The sequence below is a fragment of the Ctenocephalides felis genome, unplaced genomic scaffold, assembly GCF_003426905.1.
Source record: "Ctenocephalides felis isolate EL2017-DRISC unplaced genomic scaffold, ASM342690v1 CF-g0.4_SCAFFOLD_03572, whole genome shotgun sequence".
NCBI lineage: Eukaryota > Metazoa > Arthropoda > Insecta > Siphonaptera > Pulicidae > Ctenocephalides > Ctenocephalides felis.
This window is the reverse complement of record NW_020539726.1, coordinates 35,926,607-35,951,926: the sequence shown is the minus strand read 5'-3', so window position 1 is coordinate 35,951,926 and position 25,320 is coordinate 35,926,607. Positions and strand designations below refer to the sequence as shown.

The window sequence follows — 25,320 nt, the reverse complement described above, 5'->3', positions numbered from 1 at the left end:
TGTTGAGAATGAAATGACTCACTTATATTTTTGTGTTTGTAGAAGCGTCCTCTGTATATGGTATTATATTTAATAGGTTAATTATCAAGGTAGAAATGTTTGGTTTGGCCTTGTATGTGTTCGGATCTGAAATAAAAATTATGTAAGACTTGTTGTATTGTTTTTATTGTTATTGTGATAATTGATTGAAACTTTAGTTTTAGTATTGTACCTGTATAAATTAAATTAATTAGAATTGTACCTTTGTTTGTTGTGATGTATTTTTTGGACACTTTTCAAAGGAACAAAAATGTGCCTAAGGGTTGATACACATGATCCTAAGACTTGAATTTTTCTTCAAAATTTTGATTTTAATATAAAATATATAATTGTGCAATTTTTAGCATAATATTTTAATTTTTAATTTAGTTATTTGTTGTTCAATATTTTTTAAATTTTAAAACCGTTCATTCATTTTAATTTATTAATTTGTTTGAAAACCAGAAATTTTTGAATTTTTTCTAAATTGTAATTTTAAGATGAAATATAATTTTTAATTGCGCAATGTTAACATCATATTTTGAGAATATATTTTGTTGTTTTTTTAAATGAAATATTCTTGGTTTTCATTCAAACCAATCAGTTCTATTTATTTATTTTTTATTTTTTTTTTAAATATAAAACTTCAAGTTCTTCCAAAATTGTTACTTTATTATAAAATATAACCGTAAAATAATATTTTTTTGTTTTTTTGATATTTACTTAAAAAAGACAAAAATATTTTTTAAGTAAATATCAAAAAAAGAATGGATCCATTCTTATTTTTATTTATTTTTTAATTTTTCCAAAACCTACCACTTGTATTTTTCCCAAAATTGTAATTTTAATGTGTAAAATATAATCGTTGAATTTTTACATAGTATTTTGTTGTTTTTTTTGTTCTTGTTATTTAATAAAATATATTATTTTCAAACCATTAATTCCTGTTTTTATTAATTTTTTAATTTTTCAAGAACCTAAATTGTTTTTTCCCAAAATTGTAATTTTAATACAAAATATAATTGTGGAAAGTTTATATAATATTTTAATTTTTAATTTAGTTATATAATATTTTTTTTAAATTGTTGAACCGTTAATTCATTTTCACTTATTAATTTTTTTGAAACCAGAAACTTGGATTTTCCCAAAATTGTCATTTCAATGTGTAAAATATAATTGTGCAATTTTAATAGCATAATATTTTGATTTTGAATTGAATATCTGATTTTGATAATATATATTTTGTTATTTTTTGTTGTTTTTTAATAAAATATAATTCATTCATATTTTATCTAAAATCCTGTAACCAAGATTTTTCCAAAATTAATTAATTAAATAATAATATATAAATTAATATATTTCGTTATTTTCAACTTCCCTTAGAGTAAGTTATAGTAATTGTCCAAAAATCAAAAATTAATTTGTTTACATTTCTTCAAGATTCAAACGTTTCTGAACATTTGGGCATACCTTAGAAAAAAATGATGAGTGTGTGTATGTGTGGATACAATTTTTCGTTGACGATTCAACGGATGTACGGGCGTACAGATCAACCGATTAGAATGATTCGATTCGTATTGATATTGAGATGTGCTGATTAGTTTTTGGCAAAGTCAGGTCCAGCCGTTACGGAGATACGAAGCAAGGAGTGCAGAATTTGAATAATTTAAAAAACATTTGATTTGAATTGACGAAATGAACAACCGACAAAATTTTTGGGAAGGCAGGTCTAGCGGTTTCGGAGATCCAATAAAAAAACTGAAAAAATGGCATTTGGTGGACAAAAATCAAATGATCTGATCAATTTATCAGACATTTTATAATTATTTTAATAATAAAAAAAATTATGTTCACATTTCTATAAGTCTCGTACCAATACTTATGCGTAACACTGCGACGCGACGCTCACGCGCTTCGATTCGTTTCTATGCAGCCAATGCATCGCGATTGCTTCGAAAAACAGTTAAATTTTTTCAAAATATTTCAAAGTATAAAAAAATTCAAGTATTTCAAAAAAAAAAATCTAAACTTTTAAAATTCTCAAAAATTCTTTTTTTTCAAAGTTCAAAGAAAAAGTGATATTTTTTTAAATTTAATTTTTTGTACGGGAAGTTTCAGCAATTTGCCTACGGCACGATGCCATGCACAACTAGTTTTTTTTTATTTCCATTTTTTTCTAAATATCAGAAATGATTCGGATTTTAAATTTAACGCTAAAACTAAAATTTTAAAACTCACTCTTATATACTTTGAATGAATAATTTTAATTTCACGGTTCACTTCATAAAATTCTTAGAAATATAAGTTAAATCCTTCATTCTATCTCAGCTTGATCAAGTTTTGTTCATTTTTTTATTAAGTTATTATCCAATTTATAAGCTCTTATATTTTGTCTATAAAATACGAAAAATGAATATTACAGTATTTATACTAATCTGCTAGAAAGCATTTAATATTCCCCTTTAATGTTTAATAAAGGGCCCTTTAATGTTATAATTCTATTTTATATATAAGGATGCTGAATGGGATATTTCACTCGATGATGCACTTAATACATCTCAACAATCAATCACGAAAGATACGTGCACTATTTTGATAACTAGATGTAACAGAATCCCATTTTTTATTTATAAGTATAACACAGCAACCACGTGTCAAAAGATAGAAGACGATAGTGACGTCACTGAGCGAACATTGCTGACGATCGCGGACTCTCCAGATTGATTAAACGTCATATGCTTGGACCTAATGATATATAAACCGATTTTAACAAGTGGATTCGATTTTATGTACAATTAATATCAAAATTCTTACAAAATTATCAGTATCCACTATTGCCATTATATTGAAATAAAACTATCACAGATAATATTTGAATTACATTAACTATTATATGACATATGACGGGGGATATTATATTTAATCAATCGGGGGAGTGTTCCACGATTGTCGGCAAAACTCGTTCATCTAGTGACGTCACCGTCACAGTTCTATCTTTTGACACTTTATAAAATGTAAAACATATGAAGGATTAGCAGTCTGTGTACAGCTACTGTAATTATAATAAAAACACACCAAAAACATTCAAAAAAGCAATATAATTCTTCCAAAACCTCTTACACCCAATACACTTCAATAAATACATACATAACTTATTAGTATCACAGCCGAAATGTTATATTATATTAGACGAGCAAACTAAGACATGAAAAGGGACTCTACTGACGAGCAAACTAAATTAAGAAAAAAAGAAAAAATTAAGAAAAAAAGTTTTAATTTCTAAAATTGGTTCAAACGTTTTTGAAGACATTTTTACTTTTTTAATTCCAGTATCAAACGCTTCAGAATGACTTTGGAAAATGATAACAAATCATTGTTAATATGCTCGTCAGTAGAGTTCTTTTTTTATTTAGTTTCAGGTTGCTCGTCAATAGAGTCTCCTTTTTGGTAATTTTTTGGCACAAAATCTGTCCTTTCCACTCCACTCAAACCACCACCAACAATCAGTCTACTATCCATTCCATGCACTTATCTGATATCTGATGTCTCTCAATTTCGAGATCGTCTCCTATCACTTCGATCTCGGTCTCTGTCATGGGGTCTCCGATCTCCATCTCGATGATCGCTTCTCCTATGATGATCCTGGTAGGAGCTCCTCCTGAAACCAGGAGACGACCTGGATTCCTCGTCAGTACAGTCCATTTCGTCGCTGTAACGACGTCTTCGGCTGCTTCGATCGTCGACTTCGTCGCGATGATGCGACGACGTCGATCGATTTCCAAAGTCGTTTGAGGAGGAGGCTCTAGCGTGTCTGCGACTCCGGCTGGGTAAAGGACATAAAAAATATTAATCTTTGGTGCCATATTTTATATTATGGAGACATCATATTAATACAAACTAGCTGTAAGTGGAATTCTGTCTTAAGGCAATTAAGGCATCGTGCCTTAAGGCAAATTGCTGGAACTTCCCGTACCAAAAATTATTATTTTTTTAAAAACGATTAACATTTTTGAAAAAATTTTACCCAAAAAAAATAAGGTTTGTGAGAAACTATAAATTGGAAAAAAAAACTTTATTTTTTATATATATATTTTTTTTTTAATTTTTTTTTTTTGAAAAAAAATGTTTTCTTTATTTTGACATATTTTGGAAGATCTGAACTTTTTTTCAAAGCAATCGTACAGCTTTAACTGCATAAAGACGAAATATCAAAGCGCGTAAGCGCCGCGTCGCTGTCTAACGCGTAAACATTGGTACGGAACCCTTAAGAATGTAAACAAAATTTATACTTATTGTTAAAATCTGATAATTTGATGTGCATATGTCTAATGATCATTTTTGACCGCCAAATGGCATTTTTTTTACTTTTTTCATCAGATCTCCGAAACCGTTAGACCTGCCTTCATGAAAATTTGATCAATTCTTCATCTTGTCAATACAAGTAAAATGTTTTTTGAATTATTCAAATCGGACGCTCCGTTTTCTTAAAAACTGAGTTACCGTTTTTAGCACTTTTTGCCCCGTATCTTCGGAACGGCTAGACCTGCCTTCGCCAAAAACTAATCAGCACGTCTCCTTATAAATACAAATCGAATGTTTTTTGAATTATTCAAATCGGTTGATCCGTGTTCCCGAAATCGTCGACGAAAATTTGTATCCGCACATACATACACACACGCACACACACACACACACACACACACATACATCCATTTTTTCTAAGGTATGCCAAAATGTTCAGGAACCTTTGAAACGTAAAGATATATAAAAATTTTCATTTTCGATTTTTTTGCGATTACTATAACTTGCCCTACGGGAAATTAAAAAAGTTAAACAATAAAGGTATGGCCTATATATTTCGATGACATAAGGTTTTTGATTTTGAGTACCAATTTTGCTGTAAAATAGACCAATGTTATAGCAAAGCTATGATACATAGTACTTTTTCATTTAAAATTGTACTAAAAACTGTCAATGTCTTATGTAGTTGCTGTACAGTCAGGCGCTTCGCACATAAAATCTAACTTCACTCATATGTTATTATAACAAATCAGAGAGATGCACTTATGTTAAGATTGTCTTTTGAATGTTTGTAAGTTAGGTTTTGTATCTATTACGCCTGACCGCACAGCAACCACAGTTGCATTTTAACATATTTCAGTACCATTTTATATGAAAAGTGCTACGTAACATGGCCTTTCCATAACGTTAGTCTATTTTACAGCAAAATCGGTCTATAAATTTATGAAAAAAAAATCTTTATATATAGAATTTGGTGTACGATGTATTTTTTGGTCTTTCTCATGTTTTTAGAAAGATTTGACTTTATTTTAATCATAACTAATAAATGTACATTAAAAAAATAAAAAATCTAATCTAAAAATATTTATTTTAGTGAAAAATAATAGCAACGTTAATACATAAACTAGTAGTGTATGGCATCGTGCCTCAAGGCAAATTGCTCGAACTGCCCGTACCGTGACGAAATGTTCGAGGAATATGTTTTCAAATAAATTAGATTATTATAAAATATTGTAACATTGTCTAATATTCATAAGAAGGTTTTAATATTTTCAACTTCCTGTAGGATAACTTATAATAATTATATTTTTAAGTAATAATTATAAATTAAGTTCCATTTTCTTCAAATTCACGTTGAAATTGATAAATTGTTTATAGGTTATTTTATTAACTTTTCGTAGAGTAAGTTATAGTAATGGACCAAAAATCGAAAATAAGAATATTTGCATATCTTTACGTTTTAGAGGTTACACAAGTATTGAAATGTATACAATTTTACTTCGATTATGTATTTCACAAAAATTAAAAAAAAAATTACGAGCCCTTAAAATTTTTATAATAATACATACTTCTGTTTAGAAAAAAACATGAACATGAATAAAAAAGAACTATAAATAAATGTTATACTTCTTTTTTGATACTAAAACTGTGAACGTATTATACATTATAACAAACCTAGAAAGAATCTGATGGCATTTTCACAGATTTTAGTACCAAGAAAGAAGGGTAAGAGAGCTTTTTTATCGTTTCTGTTACCGTTGGCCCATATATAAGATTATTACAATATTTAAGATTAAGACAAGTTCAAATAAAATGCAAAAGCCAAAAAATCTAAAATATATTTTTGTAAAATTCAAAAGATTTTTTTTCCCTAAAATAAAAGTATTCTACGCCCATTTACATCAATTAATAAATAAATAAAAAATAAAAGTCTCGTCAAAATCGGTACAGTTGTTTCTGATTTTAACCTAAACGTACAGACAAAATTTTTATAAAATGTTATTTAACTTTGTGTAGGGTAAGTTATTGTAATCGGCAAACAATCGAAAATGAAAATTTTTGCATATCTTCACGTTTCAAAGGTTTCTGTACATTTTGGCATGCCTTAGAAAAAACGGATGTGTGTGTGTGCGAATACAAATATCGTCGACGATTTCGGGAGCACGGATCAACCGATTTGAATGATTCTGAAAGCATTCGATTCCTATTGATAGGGAGATGTGCTGATGAGTTTTTGGCAAAGATAGGTCCAGCCGTTTCGGAGATACGGGGCAAGGAGTGCAGAAAATAGAAATCGAGTTTTTGAGAGAACTGAGCATCCGATTTGAATGATCTAAAAAACATTCAGTTCGTAAAGATGAGGAGAAGTCGTAATTAGTTTTTGGCAAAGGCAGCTCCAACCTTCACGGAGATCGGGGGCAAAAAGTGAAGAAAATGGCAATTAAGTTTGTGAGAGACCGGAGCATCCGATTTGAATGATTCAAAAAACATTCAATTTGCAATTTTGGGAAAAAGTGGTGATGAGTTTTTGGCAAAGGCAGGTCCAAGCGTTTCGGAGATACAGCAGAAAACTGTTGAACTGTGAATGTTTGGCGGTCAAAAATGATCATTAAATATATGCATATTTAATTTTATACAGATTTTAAAAATGAGTACTAATTTATTTACAATTTTGTTCCGTACCAAGATTTTTAATTTTTAAAGCTTACTTATACGGTTCAAACAAATATCAAAATTTTCACCAATTTTTTTTCCAGAATTTACAAAAATCTACAAAGTATTATACTTCAAGTATACAATTCATTTTGAAAATGTATATATTTCATATGCGTTATTCTAATCGTAAGAAATATATCCTCAGTTGGATTCATTCGGCATCTCTTGTTAATGTAAACATTCTTAAGTGTTTTGTGTGATAATATATGAACGATAAAATATATAGTAATTATAATTACTTATTTGCAAGTATTTAAAACAAATGTTATTAACCATTGATCAATATTTATTGCTAATTAATTTGTTTTTTCACAATTTAATTATGGTGCGGAAAGTTCTTTAATTATTACAGACAGACATTCCAATTTTATAAATATTATTTTACAAAATTTTTTTTTTAAAAAATCAATACCGATCAAGTGAATCGTTCACATTTTTTATAAAATAATTTTGTTCGCAACGTAATAAAATGTAATACACAGATTTGTAGATAATTTTATCACCTTTTAAACGATATATAATACTATATATATGTTAGAACAAATTTTAAAGATATTATCCTAAATATAAAAAATGTAACCGAATTAAAAATCGACTCCTTATAACGACAAGCAACTGAATGTTCACTTTTGAAGTTTAACCAATTTTTTAAATTAATTTTGTTCCAGACATTTAAGATCGTTATATACAGGTAAGTAGATAATTTTATCATCTTTTAAATAATATATAATACTGTATATGCGTTGGAACAAATTCAAAGGATATAATTCTAAATATAAAAAAATATAAACCGAATTAAAAATGGACTCCTTATAACGACAAGCAACTGAATGTTCATATTTGAAAGTTTAAGCAGTTTTTATACAATAATTTTGTTCACAACGTAATAAAATGTAATACACAGATTTGTAGTTAATTTTATTACCTTTGAAACAATATATGTTAGAACAAATTTCAAAGATATTATTCTAAACGTAAAAAAATGCAACCGGATTTGAAATCGACTCCTTGTAACTACAAGCAACTAAAAGTTCACATTTGGAAGTTCAAGCAATTTTTATAAAATAATTTTGTTCACAACGTAATAAAATGTAATACACAGATTTGTTGACAATTATATGGACTTTCTAACAATATATTATGATACATAACTGTCGAAATTTGATTATTGTACGGGAAGTACCAGCAATTTGCCTTAAGGCACTATGTCATACACCACTAGTTTTATTACAAACAGACATTGCAATTTTATTAATATTTTACAAACAAAAAAATTGAAAAAAAAAAACAATACCGATCAGGAGAATCGTGGGACTCGTGATGTCTGTCCCTGGTCCTCGAAGAATGTCTCTCCGAAGCCTTCTTCTCCACACTGTTCAAGGTATCTTGCAAAGAACTTATAATAATCCTGCACCGATCATCATCAGCAGTCTGGGAGTCCCTAATAAGGGCCAGGGCAGTCTGCAAAGTGTCGATAGCACTTCGGAAGTCCCCCGAAGCAGTTTCTGAAACAGCCCTAGCAATGGCGGTGCTACTGATCTTTCTATTGTTGTGTAAGATTTTTTCGTAAATAGCTTCGGCGTAGGAGGCTTCCTCGTCTATCCATTCTGTAGATACCATCAGATAAGGGTCTTCAGGAGGAATACTATTTGGTTGGTTGATATATTGTTTACCATTTGGCAAACAGCCCCAAATGTTACCGGTTGGGGGTACATTGAATCTTACATCAGGCCTGCTGAAGCGCCTGTTGTAAGGGTATATATAGGTTGGTGGTGGTGGCATCATTAAATAGTTAGTAGGTAGTCTTTGCATGGGGCTGTACAACGTTGATGAGTTCCCGTTGAAAAGTTTCATAGAATTCGTTGGCGCTGTACGGGTTCTCGTCTGGCTTTCAAACATAGTCAAAGCTTGTTTCGTAGGGTGCGTGACCATAGGCCTACGCCCATACAAGTCTTTTGAAGGCAGTTGTTCCAAGCAAATACGTGCAGAATCTTCACTCAGCAAAGAAACCACACAAAAACCTTTGGACTGACCATTAATCCGGTTCTCAAAAAACTTAACCTCAACACAATCATTTACCCCCAAATCCAAAATGGCGTCATGAACGTCCTGGTCTTTAGTCCACCATGTTAAATTTCCCACATACAATTGATGTCTGCGTCCTGTAAAATCACTCGAACGCACTTTCACATTATCTTCGACTTGTTGTTTTTCACTCGGAGAATTTTCCCGGCCGGCCAAAATATTTTCATCACTTGTTGATAGTATGACGTCTTCGTAAATGTCGACGTCGTTTTCTTTGTAATCTTCAACGAAAGCTGTATCGCCGTCGTCTGCGTACAGATCTATGCTTACACATTCACTAATATCCATAATTATTTTGTGCACAACACTTTTCACTAATTTTTTACGATGAAAATCGCAATGGGAAAACAAAAGATGTGAATAAAAAATGCACCCGTGTGTTATGGCGCGCGCAGATTTTGTGCGCAGGTTTTTGTGTACAGCGCGCGCGCCAACCCGAACTAATCCTGATTCGTTTTTTTTGCTCTTGTAACTGTTTGAATTTAAATGATAAATGTAACACAAACATATTTTATTATTTTGGATATTTTTTATGTAATTTGTGAAATATATGACGTTTGTCGTTGTGCAAATTGATTAAAAAAATTGTTCACCCACAAACTGAATATTTGTACCAAGTGAAGTTCGTTAGAATTAAAATAGAAACTGTCAAATAAGAGTTGATAAATTTTTTGTAATAGACAAAATGTACACAATCTTTAAACAAATAATATTTATTTATTTATAATAATAAAATTTTATTATTATTATATATTATTATGCTTTGTATATTTGTATGTGCATAAAAAGCCTTCAGCGTAGGATTTTATAAAGCGCGCCATATTCGAACTATTCCAGATTTAACTTTTGTTTGCTCACTTTGTAACTGTTTGAATTTAAATGATAAATGTAACACAAACATTTTATTATTTTGGATATTTTTTGTGAAATTTGTAAAATATATGACGTTTTTGATTAAAAAATTAGTTCACCCACAAACTGAAAAGTATTTGTACCACATGAAGTTCGTTAGAACTAAAATGTGAACTGTCAAATAAGAGTTGATAAATCTTTTGTAATAGACAAAATGTACACAATAATTTATAAACGAGTAATAGTTGTCTTTGTTAATTATTTATTTATATTATCAAAATTATATTTATATTGTGCAATATATATTTTGTATATTTGTATAAGCGTAAAGAGCTTCAGCATAAAGCGCGCCATGTTCGAACTATTCCAGATTCAACTTTTTCTTACCTTGTAGAAGTTTATATTCAAATATTTGAATATAAACTTCTACAAGGTAAGAAAAAGTTGAACTTATGTTAATTTTAACACAATCGTATTTTATCATTTTAGATATTTGTGTGTAATTTATAAAATATATGACGTTTATCATTGTGCAAATTGATTAAAAAAATTGTTCACCCACAAACTGAAAAATATTTGTACCAAGTGAAGTTCGTTAGAACTAAAATGGGAACTGTCAAATGAGAGTTAATAAATCTTTTGTAATATACAAAATGTATACATGAATTTATAAACGAGTACAATATTATAATTATAAATATTATTATATAATATTATATTTTGTATATTTGTATATGCGTAAAGAATTTCAACATAAAGCGCGCCATATTCAAACTATTCCAGATTTAACTTTTGTTTGCTCACATAATGTAACACAATCATATTTATAATTTTGGAATTTTTTTATGTAATTTATGAAATATATGACGTTTCAATTCAATTTTTTCTGGGACTATGATTCAATTTTTTTCTTAACTTGTAGAAGTTTATATTCAAATGTTTATTTTAACACAATCATATTTATTATTAACTACCCGTAGGGTAGTTATAGTAATGGGCCGAAAATCGAAAATGAAATTTTTTGCATTTCTTGACGTTTTGAAGGTTTCTGAACATTTTACTGCCATACCTCAGAAACTAAATGAATCTGTGTGTGTTTTGTATGTCAGCATTTTTTTGTCCACGTTTTCGGGCGCACGGATCAACCGATTTGAATGATTTAAAAAACATTCGATTCCTATTGATAAGGAGATGTGCTGATTTGACTGACTTTTCCAATTTTGTGAAAAAACTATTGAAAAATGTGAAAATGCCGCCAAGCTAAGCGCAGTATAAATGAAAATGTCGCACAGAATTATTTGCAAATACGTTTAGACTGTAACTATACGGGAGCACTTTTTCAATTTTGTGTAAATTAGGCAACTATTTTTTTTTTAAATTGAATTCGAAATGAAGTTGCGATTGTTAATGTTCTGGAGATAAATTGATTTATGATTTACATTTGATTTGCTCAGATATGACGAGATAGTAAAAATAATGAAAGTTACAGTATTTGTAATAATATATTTGAAAACGTTTAAAATTTCTCGAATATTTCATTACGATACGGGAAGTTCCAGCAATTTGCCTTAAGGCACGATGCCATACACCACTAGTTTTAGATATTTCTTTATGTAATTTATAAAATACATAACGTTACTGCTCATTGTGAAAATTGATTAAAATAAAAAAAAGTTCACTCACAAGCTGAAAAATATTTGTTCAAACTGATGAAGTTTGCTGGAACTACAATACAAACTGCCAAATCGGATCTCTTTTGAAATAAACATTCAGATTTAGCAATACACAATTATTTATAAACGAGTAATAGTTTTTATATAATTATAATTATTTTTTTATATTGTTTGGTTAGAATTATGCTTATAATAAATATTTTGTATACATTTATGTGCGTACAGAAGGGAATAAATTTTTTTTGCCATTGTGATTTTACTGAAAATTATATTAATTTGTGTATTTTTGCCTTTAAGCTCGTAGCATGTATGAATAAATAATGGAATTAATGAACAAATATTCAGATTTAGCAACTTTTAAAATGGTGACGATAAAATATTCAACTGCCAAAAACTATTTCTTACCTTATAACGGTTTATATTCCAAAACAATAAACAGATAATTTTATCACATATAATTCATCACTTTGCATCATTTTTTAATATATTTGTAATTAACATGACGTATTTTGTTGTGCAGATTAATTTAAAAAAAAGTTCACTAATGTAGATGAAAAATATATGAATCTGATTACACTGAAGTTAGCAAAAAGAAAAATGATGAAGTTTGTAAATTGTTAAATGATAAATAATAAAATTCTAAACTTATTTAAAACCTGAGTGTAATTTGTATAAATAATATAAATGAACAATAAAATAGTATAAATTTAAAACTAAGTGTAAGTTGTGTAAATCATTAATAAGAAGATTTATCACTAAGAATTTTGATTTAACAAATTTAAAATGGCGGCCATAATAGTTTCGACTGTTATAAGTTTTTGTTGAAAAACTAAAATAAGTGCGTTTTGTAACAAATATCGTCTAAACAAACTTAAGTGTATTTGCAATTGTGTTAATAGTATAATTTATAGTACAGTTCATTCCACTTCGTGTTCTAAAAATGTATTTTCAAAGCCTGGACATCAATGGTGATCAGTACAAAACACAAAAATATACAAAAATGTCGTAAGATTTAACTATACTGGCAAAATGGTTGAACCATTATCGAATGACTTTTATATTTTTAAAATTGGTGCAACAGTTTTTGAGAAAACATCGACAAAAGTTCAAACTTTGTCCCACAAAATTTTGGTGTCAAAGGATTCAGAATAACTCTAAACGTCAAGTAAACATGTAACCAAGGATTTTAAATGATAATATAAACTTCTCCTTTGGTAAGTTATTAATATAATTTATATTAAAAATAAACTTTATTGTTTAAGTTTAAGGTTATGAAGACATCGATTGTCTAGTACAACTATTTTATGTGAGTTCTTATTGAACATGTAATATTTATATGATTTACAAATCTGCAATTATAAGACTATAGTTATATCATTCTTTGAAATAAATTTTTTTTCAAAAATATTGAAAGTATAATCATCTTTTAGAGCTACTAACCTCCTAACTCGTAACAATGTTAAAACATTTTTACAATATGACTTGTACGATTCAGTTTTTGCACTCATAATAAATAATTTACGATTATATAAACCACCTTTTGTTTTGTCTTTTTTATTAACTCCACAAAAAACAATTAAAAAGGAGAATTCATTCCTAACTTTGTACCAAAATCAAGTCGTGCTCTTTTCTGATATCTAGAATTAGTCCTAAAACAAAAAACAAACATTTGAAACAGTATACAAATATATATATATATATATATATATATAATAATTATATATTACTATCTACTCACTCTATTTCTTGCCACTTAATAACCTCCGATATAAAAAACACCACCAAAGGTGTACAAAAACAGCACGTCCATGCAACCCAAGACGTTGCAGAATAATAAATATTTGAAGTGGTTAAATTAAGAAATAAATAAACTATATGTAATATAAATCTGTAACATAAACTTGCATTAACAATATTATATCAATTGTAGTACTAAATCTATTTATATATATATATACATACACAAATATAATGACTCCAACCCAGTATAGATTATTAATAGGACTTTGTTTAATAATAGAGTGCTCGCGGTGAACAAAGGTTATCGATATTGTAACTGAAAATATAAGTAAATATATGAGTATAGTTATATAATAATTACAAGTGCATTGTAAGTATCAATTACTTAAGCATAAGACGATGCACAATAATGCTAAATGTTGCGCAAATTTAATTATATCCACATTACAAGCATCATCGATGTTTAGTTTGTTTATTGTATTGCTAATTTGTACTGTAGAATTGTACATATTTGTATCTTTGCATTCGTTATTTATTGCTGAGCAGTATGTTAACAATACTCCTAACACTGCTGGAATAAATTTTCCACCGTAACACCATAAAATAAATATAATAATCTGAAAAAAATAATATATTTCAATCAAGTTTTGCACAGTTTTTTTAATAATTTAGTTCCAGCAATTTGCCTTAAAGCACGATGCCATACACCACTAGTTATCATTTACATATTACCTGTATATTGATTTTCATAAACTTCTTTCCTGTGGCTTTGCGCATTACACTCGAATCAGCCTTTTCAGCCATTAGGCTGATGCTTATTAAAGGTATAATAAAACACGATAGAAATAAGCTGTTTCCTAATGTTAGTGGTAGTGAAAGACCCAAAGCGACTGCCAGCACCTAAAAAAATAAATATCATTATTATTATATATATACTAGATGACCCGAAAGACGTTGTCATGTACCCTTGTCTATAATTCAAAAGCTCAATTTTTTACATGCTTTTTAATATACTATTTGAGATCCTGCGTTTGTGATTCATTTATGGTCTTAGCATAAGCAGAATGAAACATTCAGAAAAAATAATATAATATCTGCTGTCCGAAAAGAACTATATCACACTTGATTTTACCACGCAACCTAATTGCTTCAATAATTTAGTCTATAATTAACTTCCCGTAGGGCAAGTTATAGTAATCGCAAAAAAATAAAAAATGAAAATTTTTATATATCTTTACGTTTCAAAGGTTTCTGAACATTTTGGCATACCTTAGAAAAAATGTATGTGTGTGTGTGTGTGTGTGTATGTATGTATGTATGTATGTATGTGCGTGTGTGTATGTATGTGCGGATACAAATTTTCGTCGACGATTTCGGGAACACGGATCAATCGATTTGAATAATTCAAAAAACATTCGATTCGTATTGATAAGGAGACGTGCTGATTAGTTTTTGGCGAAGTCAGGTCGAATTGTTCCAAAGATACGGGGCAAAAAGTGCCGGAAACGGTAACTCAATTTTTAAGAGAAAGAAGCGTCCGATTTGAATTATTCAAAAAACATTTCACTTGTATTGACAAGATGAAGAATCGATAAAATTTTCATAAAGGTAGGTCTAGCGGTTTCGGAGATATGGAGAAAAAAGTAAAAAAATGAGTCATTTGGCGGTCAAAAATGATCATTAGACAAATGCACATCAAATTATCAGATATTTTATAGAGATTTTAACAATAAGTATACATTTTGTTAACATTCCTATGGGTTCCGTATCAATGCTTATGCGTTAGACAGCGACGCGGCGCTTACGCGCTTTATATTTTGTCCCTATGCAGTTAAAGCAGTACGATTGCTTTGAAACAAAAGTTCAGATCTTCCACAATATGTCAAAATAAAGAAACAAAAAAATTAAAAAAAAAAAAAAATAAATAAAAAAATTTTTTTTTCAAAAAAGAGTATTTTAAAAAAATAATAATTTTTGGTATAGGAAGTTCCAGCAATTTGCCTTAAGGCACAATGCCTTAATTGCCTTAAGACAGAATTCCACTTACAGCTAGTTTTCATATTAGTTGTCTTTTGGCAATTATAATTTCTAATGTACAGTTTTCCTACTAATAATTTAATAAACATTATTGTCTATGTTCAAATCTTAGGTGAATTAATTTGTAAAATCTAGTTCATATGTGCACTTTTCAATCTAAGATCAACTAACTAAATATTCCATGTTGAATGCCAAACAAAAGAGTTCTTGACACATGAAACAAAATTCTAAATCATTTATGTAATAAGTAGAAGTATTTTTTGTATTGTTAAATAATTTAGTAAAGCAAACCAAAGAGCGACGTGCATAAGTTAAAAAAAATAATGTATATGCAATTTTGGACTTGTTGCGTTATTCATTAAACTGAAATATATAATTTCATCTGCCAAACTCTATACTGTGTCTTATATTATTTATTTTCTGGCACATCTCACCTGCTGTTTGGCAATTATAATGCAGACATTACATTTAGTCTTGTATATTATATTCTAATATTATCTAAGTTCATAATTTCAGCTAAATTCAGATTCCAAGTGAATTAACATTTCTAGCAAATGTTTTCAATGTCAAACAATGTTAAGTGATTTTTTTGTAATTTTTGCCATTTATTTATGCAATATTACTATAATTTTATCGTTAATTAAATTTTAACAATTTCCTTTGACAAACTCTAAAAAGAATTTTATATATAAGATATATATTCTTACCTGTGTAATACTTATCATAAAACACGAAGAAACCCAAAATTGCACAGCATTCCATAAACACAGCATAAAATGTCTACTTTGACAAATTATTAAAAATAATGATATAGTGTCTTCTCTTCTTATCTTTAAAAAAATAATTGATTATATATATATATATATATATATATATATATATATATATATTGTATGATTCTGAATTTGATGTTGACATATGTATTAACAAAGTCTAGTAATCGGGCATAACATCAATAAAAAACATGAATTTCTTTCAAAAATTCATTTTAAATCCATACGTTTCGGCTATAATCCTAGGCTTCATTCAGTGAAAACTAAAAATAAAATTAAAAACTAAAACAATTGAATTGGAGTGAAAAGAAAAAATAAAATAGTAATTAGTACTTACAGTTAGTAGATCTTAGTATTAAATTGGAAAATTTTAATAATCCATTGTATTAGGATCTGGTAATGCACTACACTATGTATTATAAACATTAACTTGAAATTACACAATATTTTCACAAAATACTGATTTGAAAAAATCACAAATGGATAGTGTGTTATTCGTAGACTGGTTGAAGATATAATGGAGAAAGACATTTTTTAAGAAATATTTTTACCAAGATTCTACACATGTGTGGAACGAATTGCGAATCCTTTGCGCAAACGCTTTTATTGTTTTGTAAAGAATTTTTGGAAATGTTATCTAAATAAAAGAGATGTGTCGCACAGTGTGTTAAGTTCATTCCGTTTATTTATTGTTCTATTGTTATAAATAGTTAAAAAAGATCCCTCTATAATTCTTCGTTTAAATAAATTTTGTTCAAATTGTAGTACAGTCGGATTAGAAAAGTCCATATTGTGTTTTAAAGTGTGTATATGGTCTGCAAGTACAGTTTTGAATTGTTTGGGGTTTTTTGAATTGTTTTTATGTTGTTGTAACCGTTTATTCAGGTTCTGGCTAGTTTCTCCTATGTAAATTAAATTACAATCTAAACAATTTATTTGATAGACAAAACGAGAATTGTTTTGGTTTTTAATTATTTTATTTTTAGTTTCCACTGAATGAAGGCTAGGATTAATGCCGAAATGTATGGATTTAAAATAAATTTTTGAAAAAAAATCATGTTTTTATTGATGTTATGCCCGATTATTAGACTTTGTTAATATATATATATATATATATATATATATATATATATATATATATATATATTAGCTTACTGATAGTGAGCAGGATAAAGAATTCAGCTGACGGCTTAGATATATTGGTGAAATACATTTTGCATCATCTTTAAATGGAGGAATACTCTGACAAATCTAAAAAGCAAAAAAAAAAAAAACTTATGCAATAAACTAAATATTAATCAGTTATATTATTTATTATATTATTATATATTATCGAAAATGAAAATTTTTGCATTTTTCGACGTCTTGAAGGTTTTTGAACATTTTTAAGACATACTTCAGAAACTAAATAGATGTGTGTGATTTGTATGTCGGCATTTTTTCGTCCACGTTTTCGGGCGCACGGATCAACCGATTTGAATGGTTTAAAAAACATTCGATCCCTATTGATAGGAAGATGTGCTCATTAGTTTTTGGCGAAGGCAGGTCCGGCCGTTACGGGGACAAAACAATTGCTTTTGAGGATAAAGAATTATTACATCTTTATTCATTTTCCATAAAATATTTTTGTAATTTTGGATTAAAAATTCAAATATTACCCGAGCTAAGCACAGTCTAATCGCCGCTCTGGTACAAATGTTTACCCAAGTGCGTTTAGACTGTGACTATACGGGAGCAATTTTTCAATTTTGTGTGTTTCAGTTTTTTTTTTTTGAAATTGAATTCGAAATGAAATGACGATTGTTAATGTTCTGGAGATAAATTGATTTATGATTTATGATTTACATTTGATTTGCTCAGATATAACAAACAAGATAGCAAAAATGATGAAAGCTACAGTATTTGTAATAATATATTTAATATTACGGTACGGAAAGTTCCAGCAATTTGCCTTATGGCACGATGCCATACACCACTAGTTAAAAATTTGCTGGGTCAAGAGTGTTATTATTTTACCTGAGGATATAATGGCTCAATAGCAATACTGCAATCAGCTTGATTAAACACTGCCATGTTATCACAATTTCCAGCAGAACCTAGTACAACTACTATTTCACCATAATCCTAAAAAAGAAAAAAAAAACAAGTTAATATGATACAGTAAAACCCCGGTTAATGCTGCTTAGTTTACCCCTTTTTTTCATTAAGGCAATTTGCTGGAACTTCCTGTACCAAAAACTAAATTTAAAAAAAACTTTGGAAAACTTAGATTTTTGAAAGATTTTGGAATTTTTGAAAAAAATTGACTTTATTTGAAATATTTGATTAAAGAATACAATGAAGAACAGTTTTTTTTATATGAATCTTTTTTTTTAATCAAAATTGTGGAGTTTTAGTAAGAACTTTATTATTCTATTATGTGTAATACTTTCTTTATATATGATATTCATGTTATTTCGCTTTTGAACCGTGTATAAAATTTTATACAGTTTTCTTCAAAAAACACAACATAGACTCAATCTTTTATTACCTGCATTATCGATAACATTTCCCTGGTAACATCAGCCGTGCAGTCTGTAAAAAGAGACACCAGCAAAGGAACATTATCGACTTGTTCTATATGTGGTCTAATATTTTCAATGCCTCTTGGAAGCTTTGCCTGGATAAATAATAGTAATGGATTTATATAAAAAATATTTAAAATTTAATAAATATTTACCCTGTTAGACATGTCAAAGTTAACCGGTGCTGATTGTTCTGTGCTATCAGTTAAGCAGCTCAAAGATCTCCATGCTTCTTGATCATTTTCATCATTTTGCAAGTTACTGCAAAAAGTAAATATATATATATATATATATATATATATATATATATATATATATATATTTAAAGTATTTTGCAGCCCAATCGTCGAATTAAAAAAAGGTTATTTTCTTTATTCTATTAAATGTTTCGAAACTTAATGTGTGTCTTCGCAGAGTTCTTAATCTTTCGTTCGTTATATCTCTTTCTCTGTTTCTCATTCCTCTTTTGTATCTTTCACCCCGCATCCACTCACTCTGCCGCACGTGGCGCGTAACCTTGAAATCATTTGCGTTACTATGCACAGCGAGCGAACATCACGTAATATTAGGAGTGCAATATGTGCTCCTTTAATTTGTCTTTTATTAATTATTATTAGTTATGTTCTTTTGCATAAGTTTAGTGTTCAATAAATTTTATATAATTTTTTTGAGTTTTTCTTGGTTCGGTATGTATATAATTTTCTCCTTTTTATATTTTTATATTCAATATCAACTATTGTTATCTATGTAATGTTTTTTTTTTTTTTAAGATTAAATGAAATTATGACATACATTACGTGTCGAAACGTTTAATGTAGTAAAGAATTTTTCTGTTTTAACCTTTTTTTAATTCGACGATTGGGATGCACAATATTTCCAATCGACAAAACTATCAACACACACATATATATATATATATATATATATATATATATATATAGTATATATAGTATATATAGTAATTGTAATGAATTTATTCCGATTGTTTTTTAGTTGAACTTCTCTGAGTAAATGAAAATGAAACCGCAAATTATTCGTTTCATTGAAGTGCTTTTTGGTAAACCACATTTTTAACTTCCCGTAGGGTAAGTCATTGTAATCGTCCAAAAATCGAAATCAAAAATTTTTGCATTTCTCGACGTTTTGAAGGTTTCTGAACATTTTGGCATACCTCAGAAAAAATGGATGTGTGTGTGTGTGTGTTTTGTGTGTGTGTGTTTTGTATGCCCGCGTTTTCGGGCGCACGGATCAACCGATTTGAATGGTTTAACAAACATTCGATTTCTATTGATAGGGAGACGTGCTGATTAGTCTTTGGCGAAGGCAGGTCTAGCCGTTCCGAAGATATGGGGCAAAAAGTGCAAAAAACAGTAACTCAGTTTTTAAGAGAACGGAGCGTCCGATTTGTATAATCCAAAAAACATTTTACTTGTTTGAACAAGATGAACACTTATCAAATTTTCATAAATGCAGGTCTAGCGGTTTCGGAGATATAGTAAAAAAACTAAAAAAAAATACCATTTGGCGCTCAACAATAATCATTAGACTGAGATTTTAACAATAAGTATAATTCTTGTTTGCATTCCTATGGAATCCGTACCAGTGTTTATCCGTTAGACGACGACGCGGCGCTTACACGCTTCAATATTTAGTCTCTATGCATTTAAAGCAGTGCGATTGCTTTGAAAAAAAGTTCAGAATTTCCAAAATATGTAAAAATAAATTTTTCAACAAAAAGTAAGTTATTGTCAAAAATTTATAGTTTCTCAAAAATTTATTTTTTCAGAGTAAATTTTTTTCAAAAATGTTAATCTTTTTAAAAAAAATAATTTTTGGTACGGGAAGTTCCAGCAATTTGCCTTAAGGCACGATGCCATGCGCCCCACTAGTATGTTTTTTGGTCTGACGTTAAGGGGGTATTCTACTGTAGAATTTTGAAAAAATTAAAAAATTTTTTTTTTCAATTTTCAAAGTTTAGTTATTCAAAAATATGTCATTAAAAGGATTTTTCGAAATTACTATTATTACCTGAGTTATAGCCGTTTTAGTGACGTGACCTCGGTTCGGGTCCGACCGACTGCAAAACTTTGAACGCGTTTTTCTCGGAACTACTTTTTTCGAGCTGGCGCTAAGGATATCTCGGGTTCTAATGAACCAATTTACTTCAAATTTGGAGAAGATCTTCTCTATACATCGCTTTATCGCGTGGACTTTGCCCAAAACTGTAACTTTTCATTTAGTATTTTTTAAAAATTCGGAATTGTTTAAAAAAACATGCGAACGCAAGGCGAACTGGAAATTGCAATCGTTTGAAGTCAAACGGAAGACCAGTCGGAATCATTGGTATGTCACTAAATCGCCAGCAATATTTGATTGAATGGCGAACTTCAGTGCGTGTACATCATTATTATTTGCGGCAAGAATTGCTCGTTGACTTAATTGCAAGCATAATTCTGATAATTCTCACTAATGTCATTACTCGAATATTTAATTACGGTGCGTGAAGTTTCAGCAATTTGCATCAAGGCACGATGCCATGCACCACTAATGTTTTTAGTTATAAACCTCACGGAGCCCGAGACAAGCAATTGTCGAAATCGGTACGTGCGTTCTGGAGTTATATCGTCAGGAAGGAAAACCCGGCTTATTTATATAACTATAACATCTACACATATATATATATATATATATATATATATATGTATATATATATATATATATATATATATATATATATGTAGATGCAGATTATATATATATATATATATATATTTAATTTAAAAAATCTATAATCTTTCTTACCTTATATTAGAATGCAGTTGCTCTTCAATACTACTATCAACACAATCTGGTTTACCATCAATATTTTCAGAGAATTTAACTAACGAATGCTCCAAATTTATATTACCTGGTGAACTTCTACTAAGTTGCTTGGATATTTCTAACTTGCACCTAAAAAAAAAAACATAATTTACCTTTTCTATCACCAAAATATAATTATAAGTATATTAAATACATACATGGGTATTGCTTCTTCATTCTTATCATCATATACAAAATCCTGCGCCAATAATTCATCTTCTTTATTCATATTAATCATGCCGGATGATTTTAAATTGTCTGGACTACTTGCTGGAGAAGATCCTTCACTAAGATAAAAAAAAAATTGTTTAAAATTTTATATGCACAAATATTTGTTGAATACTACTAACAAAGAGAACCTCAGATTTACTCTTCTGGAATTTTGATGAAACTTTGCACAGTGATAGAGTTGATAGTCAAAAAGAATGGTGTAAAATATTATAGGCCTAAGAGAACTAATTTAATTATAAAAATTAATGCAAGTTTTTATGGTAACTTTCCTCTACTGTATCATTTTCATAAGTTGAGACTTTATTTGGTAACAAAATCTATCAGCTTTCTGATGACGTCAGGCGTCAGTGATGTTTTCTATTTGCTCAAAAAATTATAATTGTTAAAAAAAACAAGGTATAATAGCTTTACCAATTTGTCAATTTTTTTAGTAATAGAAAAATAACAAATGGCTTTTTTACTGACAAGGAAAACCTGAGGTTTAGTCTTGTGGGATTTTGATGAAACTTTGCATGGTGATAAAGATAGACAAAAGGAATGGTGTAAAATATTATAGGCCTGTGGGGAGTGGTTTGATAATAAAAATTACTTAAAGTTGCGAAAAATAGACTAGAGTTCCTTATTACTAAGTCCTGGCAGCTCAGTCAGTTTAGGCACTCGCTTCTACTTTTTCAAAACTTTAATTAATTTTTATAATCAAACTATTTCCCACAGACCTATAATATTTCAAACAATTCCTTTGGACTATCAACTCTATCACCATGCAAAGTTTCATCAAAATCCCACAAAAAGAAACCTCAAGTTCTCCTTATTAGTAAAAGAGCCATTTGTTATTTTCCTATTACAAAAAAATTGACAAAGTGTTTACAAAACCATTATACCTTAGATTTTTTCTAACAATCATAATTTTTTGAGCAAATAGAGAACATCACTGACGCCTGACGTCATCAGAAAGTTTCTGATAGATTTTGTTACCAAATAAAGACTCAACTTATGAAAATGATACAGTGAAGGAAAGTTATCATAAAAACTTGTATTAATTTTTATAATTAAACTACTTCTCCTAGGCCTATAATATTTTACACAGTGACTATCAACTCTATCACCATGCAAAATCCCAGAAGTGTGAACTTGAGGTTCTCCTTGTAAGAATTTCTTCATTATTACCTTTGTTTTTCACTAAGTAAAGAAATGTGACAATTCCAGCCACTTTCCAGTCCCATTTTTTCACTGAATACTCTCGATCTTAATTCATTTTCTTTGCTAAAATGAACGAATCGAATACAAGCCCTTTCCAATTGTTCAATCAAGTCCACCATATCTGATTGGGCTTGATATTGCATGGTGATCATTCCTAGAAATACCTGGAAAGAAATTATTAATTCAATAATATTTATTAATAACTAGATGACCCGACAGACGTTGTCCTGCACCCATGTCTACAATTTTTTAATAAAATATACTAATTACCGTTTTTTAAATTAACCGGTAATTAATAAAAAAATTAATAAAAAAATTAATAAAAATTTACCGTTTATCTAAAAATAATAATTATTGTTTTTCAAATTACTCTTTACGCCAAAATGCATATACATTTATAATATGAGCGATTTTAAATGTAAAACTGCTTTAAACAATGACATGTCGATTTTTTAATTTTTTTCCATTTCCCACATACCAGTACTTTATAATCACATACATGTTAGAAAATTTCCTTAACAAACTTCAGAAAGATTTATCAAAATCCGAATAATCGTTTAGGAAGAGTACTTTATATAATAGCAATAAAGCTCAAATAGATTCTACGTTTTAGTTAAAAAACGTTTGTATGTGAAAGAGAAAATGGCTGTTTTTAGGGTTTTCCCGGCAATTATTCGATTTTTTGTCGCCGCAAGAACCATTCTTGAACTTCAGCGAACATTTTAAAAAAAGAATTGGCCAAATCGGTCCAGGCGTTGTTGAGTTATGCGCTTACCAACACATTTTGCGTTCCATTTTTATATATAAGATTAGTGGTGTATGGCATTTTTAAGAGTTTGAAATTTTTTTAGAACAAACATTTTTTTTCAAATATTTTGAAAATTTGGAAATTATTGAAAACTTCGAAATATTCTGAGATTTTTGTAAGAAATATTTTCTTTTGATATTTTTTGAAATTTTTCAAAATTTAGTTTTTTTTTGAAATAATGAAAAATTTCGAAAATTTGAATATTTTGAAACTTTGATTATTTTTGAAAATTTTGATTTTTTTTTGAAAATTTCGAATTTTTTTCTTGAACAGTTTCAAAATTACGAAATTTTCTGTAAAATCATTTTTTGGGCACCGTCTACTCAAGTAAAATGTTTTTTGAATTAATCTAATCGGGTGTTCCGTTCTCTCAAATACTGCAAGACCATTTTTACACCCTTTGCGCTCCATTCCTCTGAAACAGTAGACGTGCCTTATGCAAAAACACCTCATGCACACACATACATATAAAGATAATATAAAAGATATATAAAAATTTTCATTTTCGATTTTTTTGCGATTACTATAACTTATCCTGCGGAAAGTGTAAAAGAATATTATAGGAAACTAATACGAATAATAAACTTATAAGAATAACAGCCCTATAAGAATCTCATTAGGTTTTTATTTATTTATTTTACAAGCCGTCGGTATAATAATATTATAATAGGGCTTAAGTCAATATTTTATAGATTTAATATAATTTAATTAATTATTAGCTATTTTATTACTCATTTATTTATTATTTAATTTATTTACTATAAACTTATTTATAATTAGTTAAATTTAATGATATTTAAATATAACTAGTTTGTTTGTTGCAAGTATTTTTAAAAATTTAATAAGTATTTTAATAAGCTTTACAATACTTTTACAATATAATTATTTTATTTGACAAATTTTAGATTATTGTATGATATTTTAGTTTTATGTTATTCTTACCGGTATCAGATTAGATTGTTATCAGAATATCATTAGAATTTTACCGAAATCTTATTTGGTTGTGTCCACAAATAGAATTCGATTCTGACTGGTTTCTTATTAAAATTAAGCTGGAATTCTATAAGAACATAATAATAATCTCATTAGTAGAATCTTTTACCGGAAATCTAATTGGATCCTTTCAAAAAACTGATGGATTTCTTATTAAATTTGAGTTAGAATTCTATAAAAAAAGTAAAAATCGGCAAATTTTTCTTTCAACAGTTAATTACAATAAAACGGCATTGTCGATCTTTACCTAAAACTAATCAGTATCATTCCCCACTAATATCTTCCGAACATATATGATTTCTTAAAATCGATTCATGATATATTTTAATACATTTTTATAAAACATAGAAATATCTTTCTATTAATTTATATATAAAAAATGTATTGAAATATATCATTATCAAAACTATACAAAAATGTCATGATATAAAATATTTGTTTATCCAAACTTATGGCCTCTTTTGATT

At 28.5% G+C, this 25,320-nt stretch overlaps 1 protein-coding gene and 1 pseudogene across 1 annotated transcript in view; both read right to left on the bottom strand.

The window, feature by feature from the left end:
- The window catches only part of LOC113388429, a 16,747-nt pseudogene extending 7,339 nt beyond the window's left edge, over nucleotides 1-9,408 (bottom strand).
- Nucleotides 9,409-13,170: 3,762 nt separating this feature from the next.
- Nucleotides 13,171-25,320, bottom strand: part of LOC113388428 (transmembrane protein 94) — a 28,488-nt gene continuing 16,338 nt past the window's right edge. Inside the window, 13 exon segments of the mRNA XM_026625806.1 lie at nucleotides 13,171-13,294; nucleotides 13,384-13,533; nucleotides 13,608-13,701; nucleotides 13,771-14,002; nucleotides 14,118-14,285; nucleotides 16,130-16,252; nucleotides 17,351-17,446; nucleotides 18,212-18,319; nucleotides 18,726-18,854; nucleotides 18,915-19,020; nucleotides 21,562-21,711; nucleotides 21,780-21,908; nucleotides 23,020-23,216. Of these exon segments, the coding sequence (XP_026481591.1) occupies nucleotides 13,222-13,294; nucleotides 13,384-13,533; nucleotides 13,608-13,701; nucleotides 13,771-14,002; nucleotides 14,118-14,285; nucleotides 16,130-16,252; nucleotides 17,351-17,446; nucleotides 18,212-18,319; nucleotides 18,726-18,854; nucleotides 18,915-19,020; nucleotides 21,562-21,711; nucleotides 21,780-21,908; nucleotides 23,020-23,216 (1,755 nt within the window). The 3' untranslated portion in view covers nucleotides 13,171-13,221.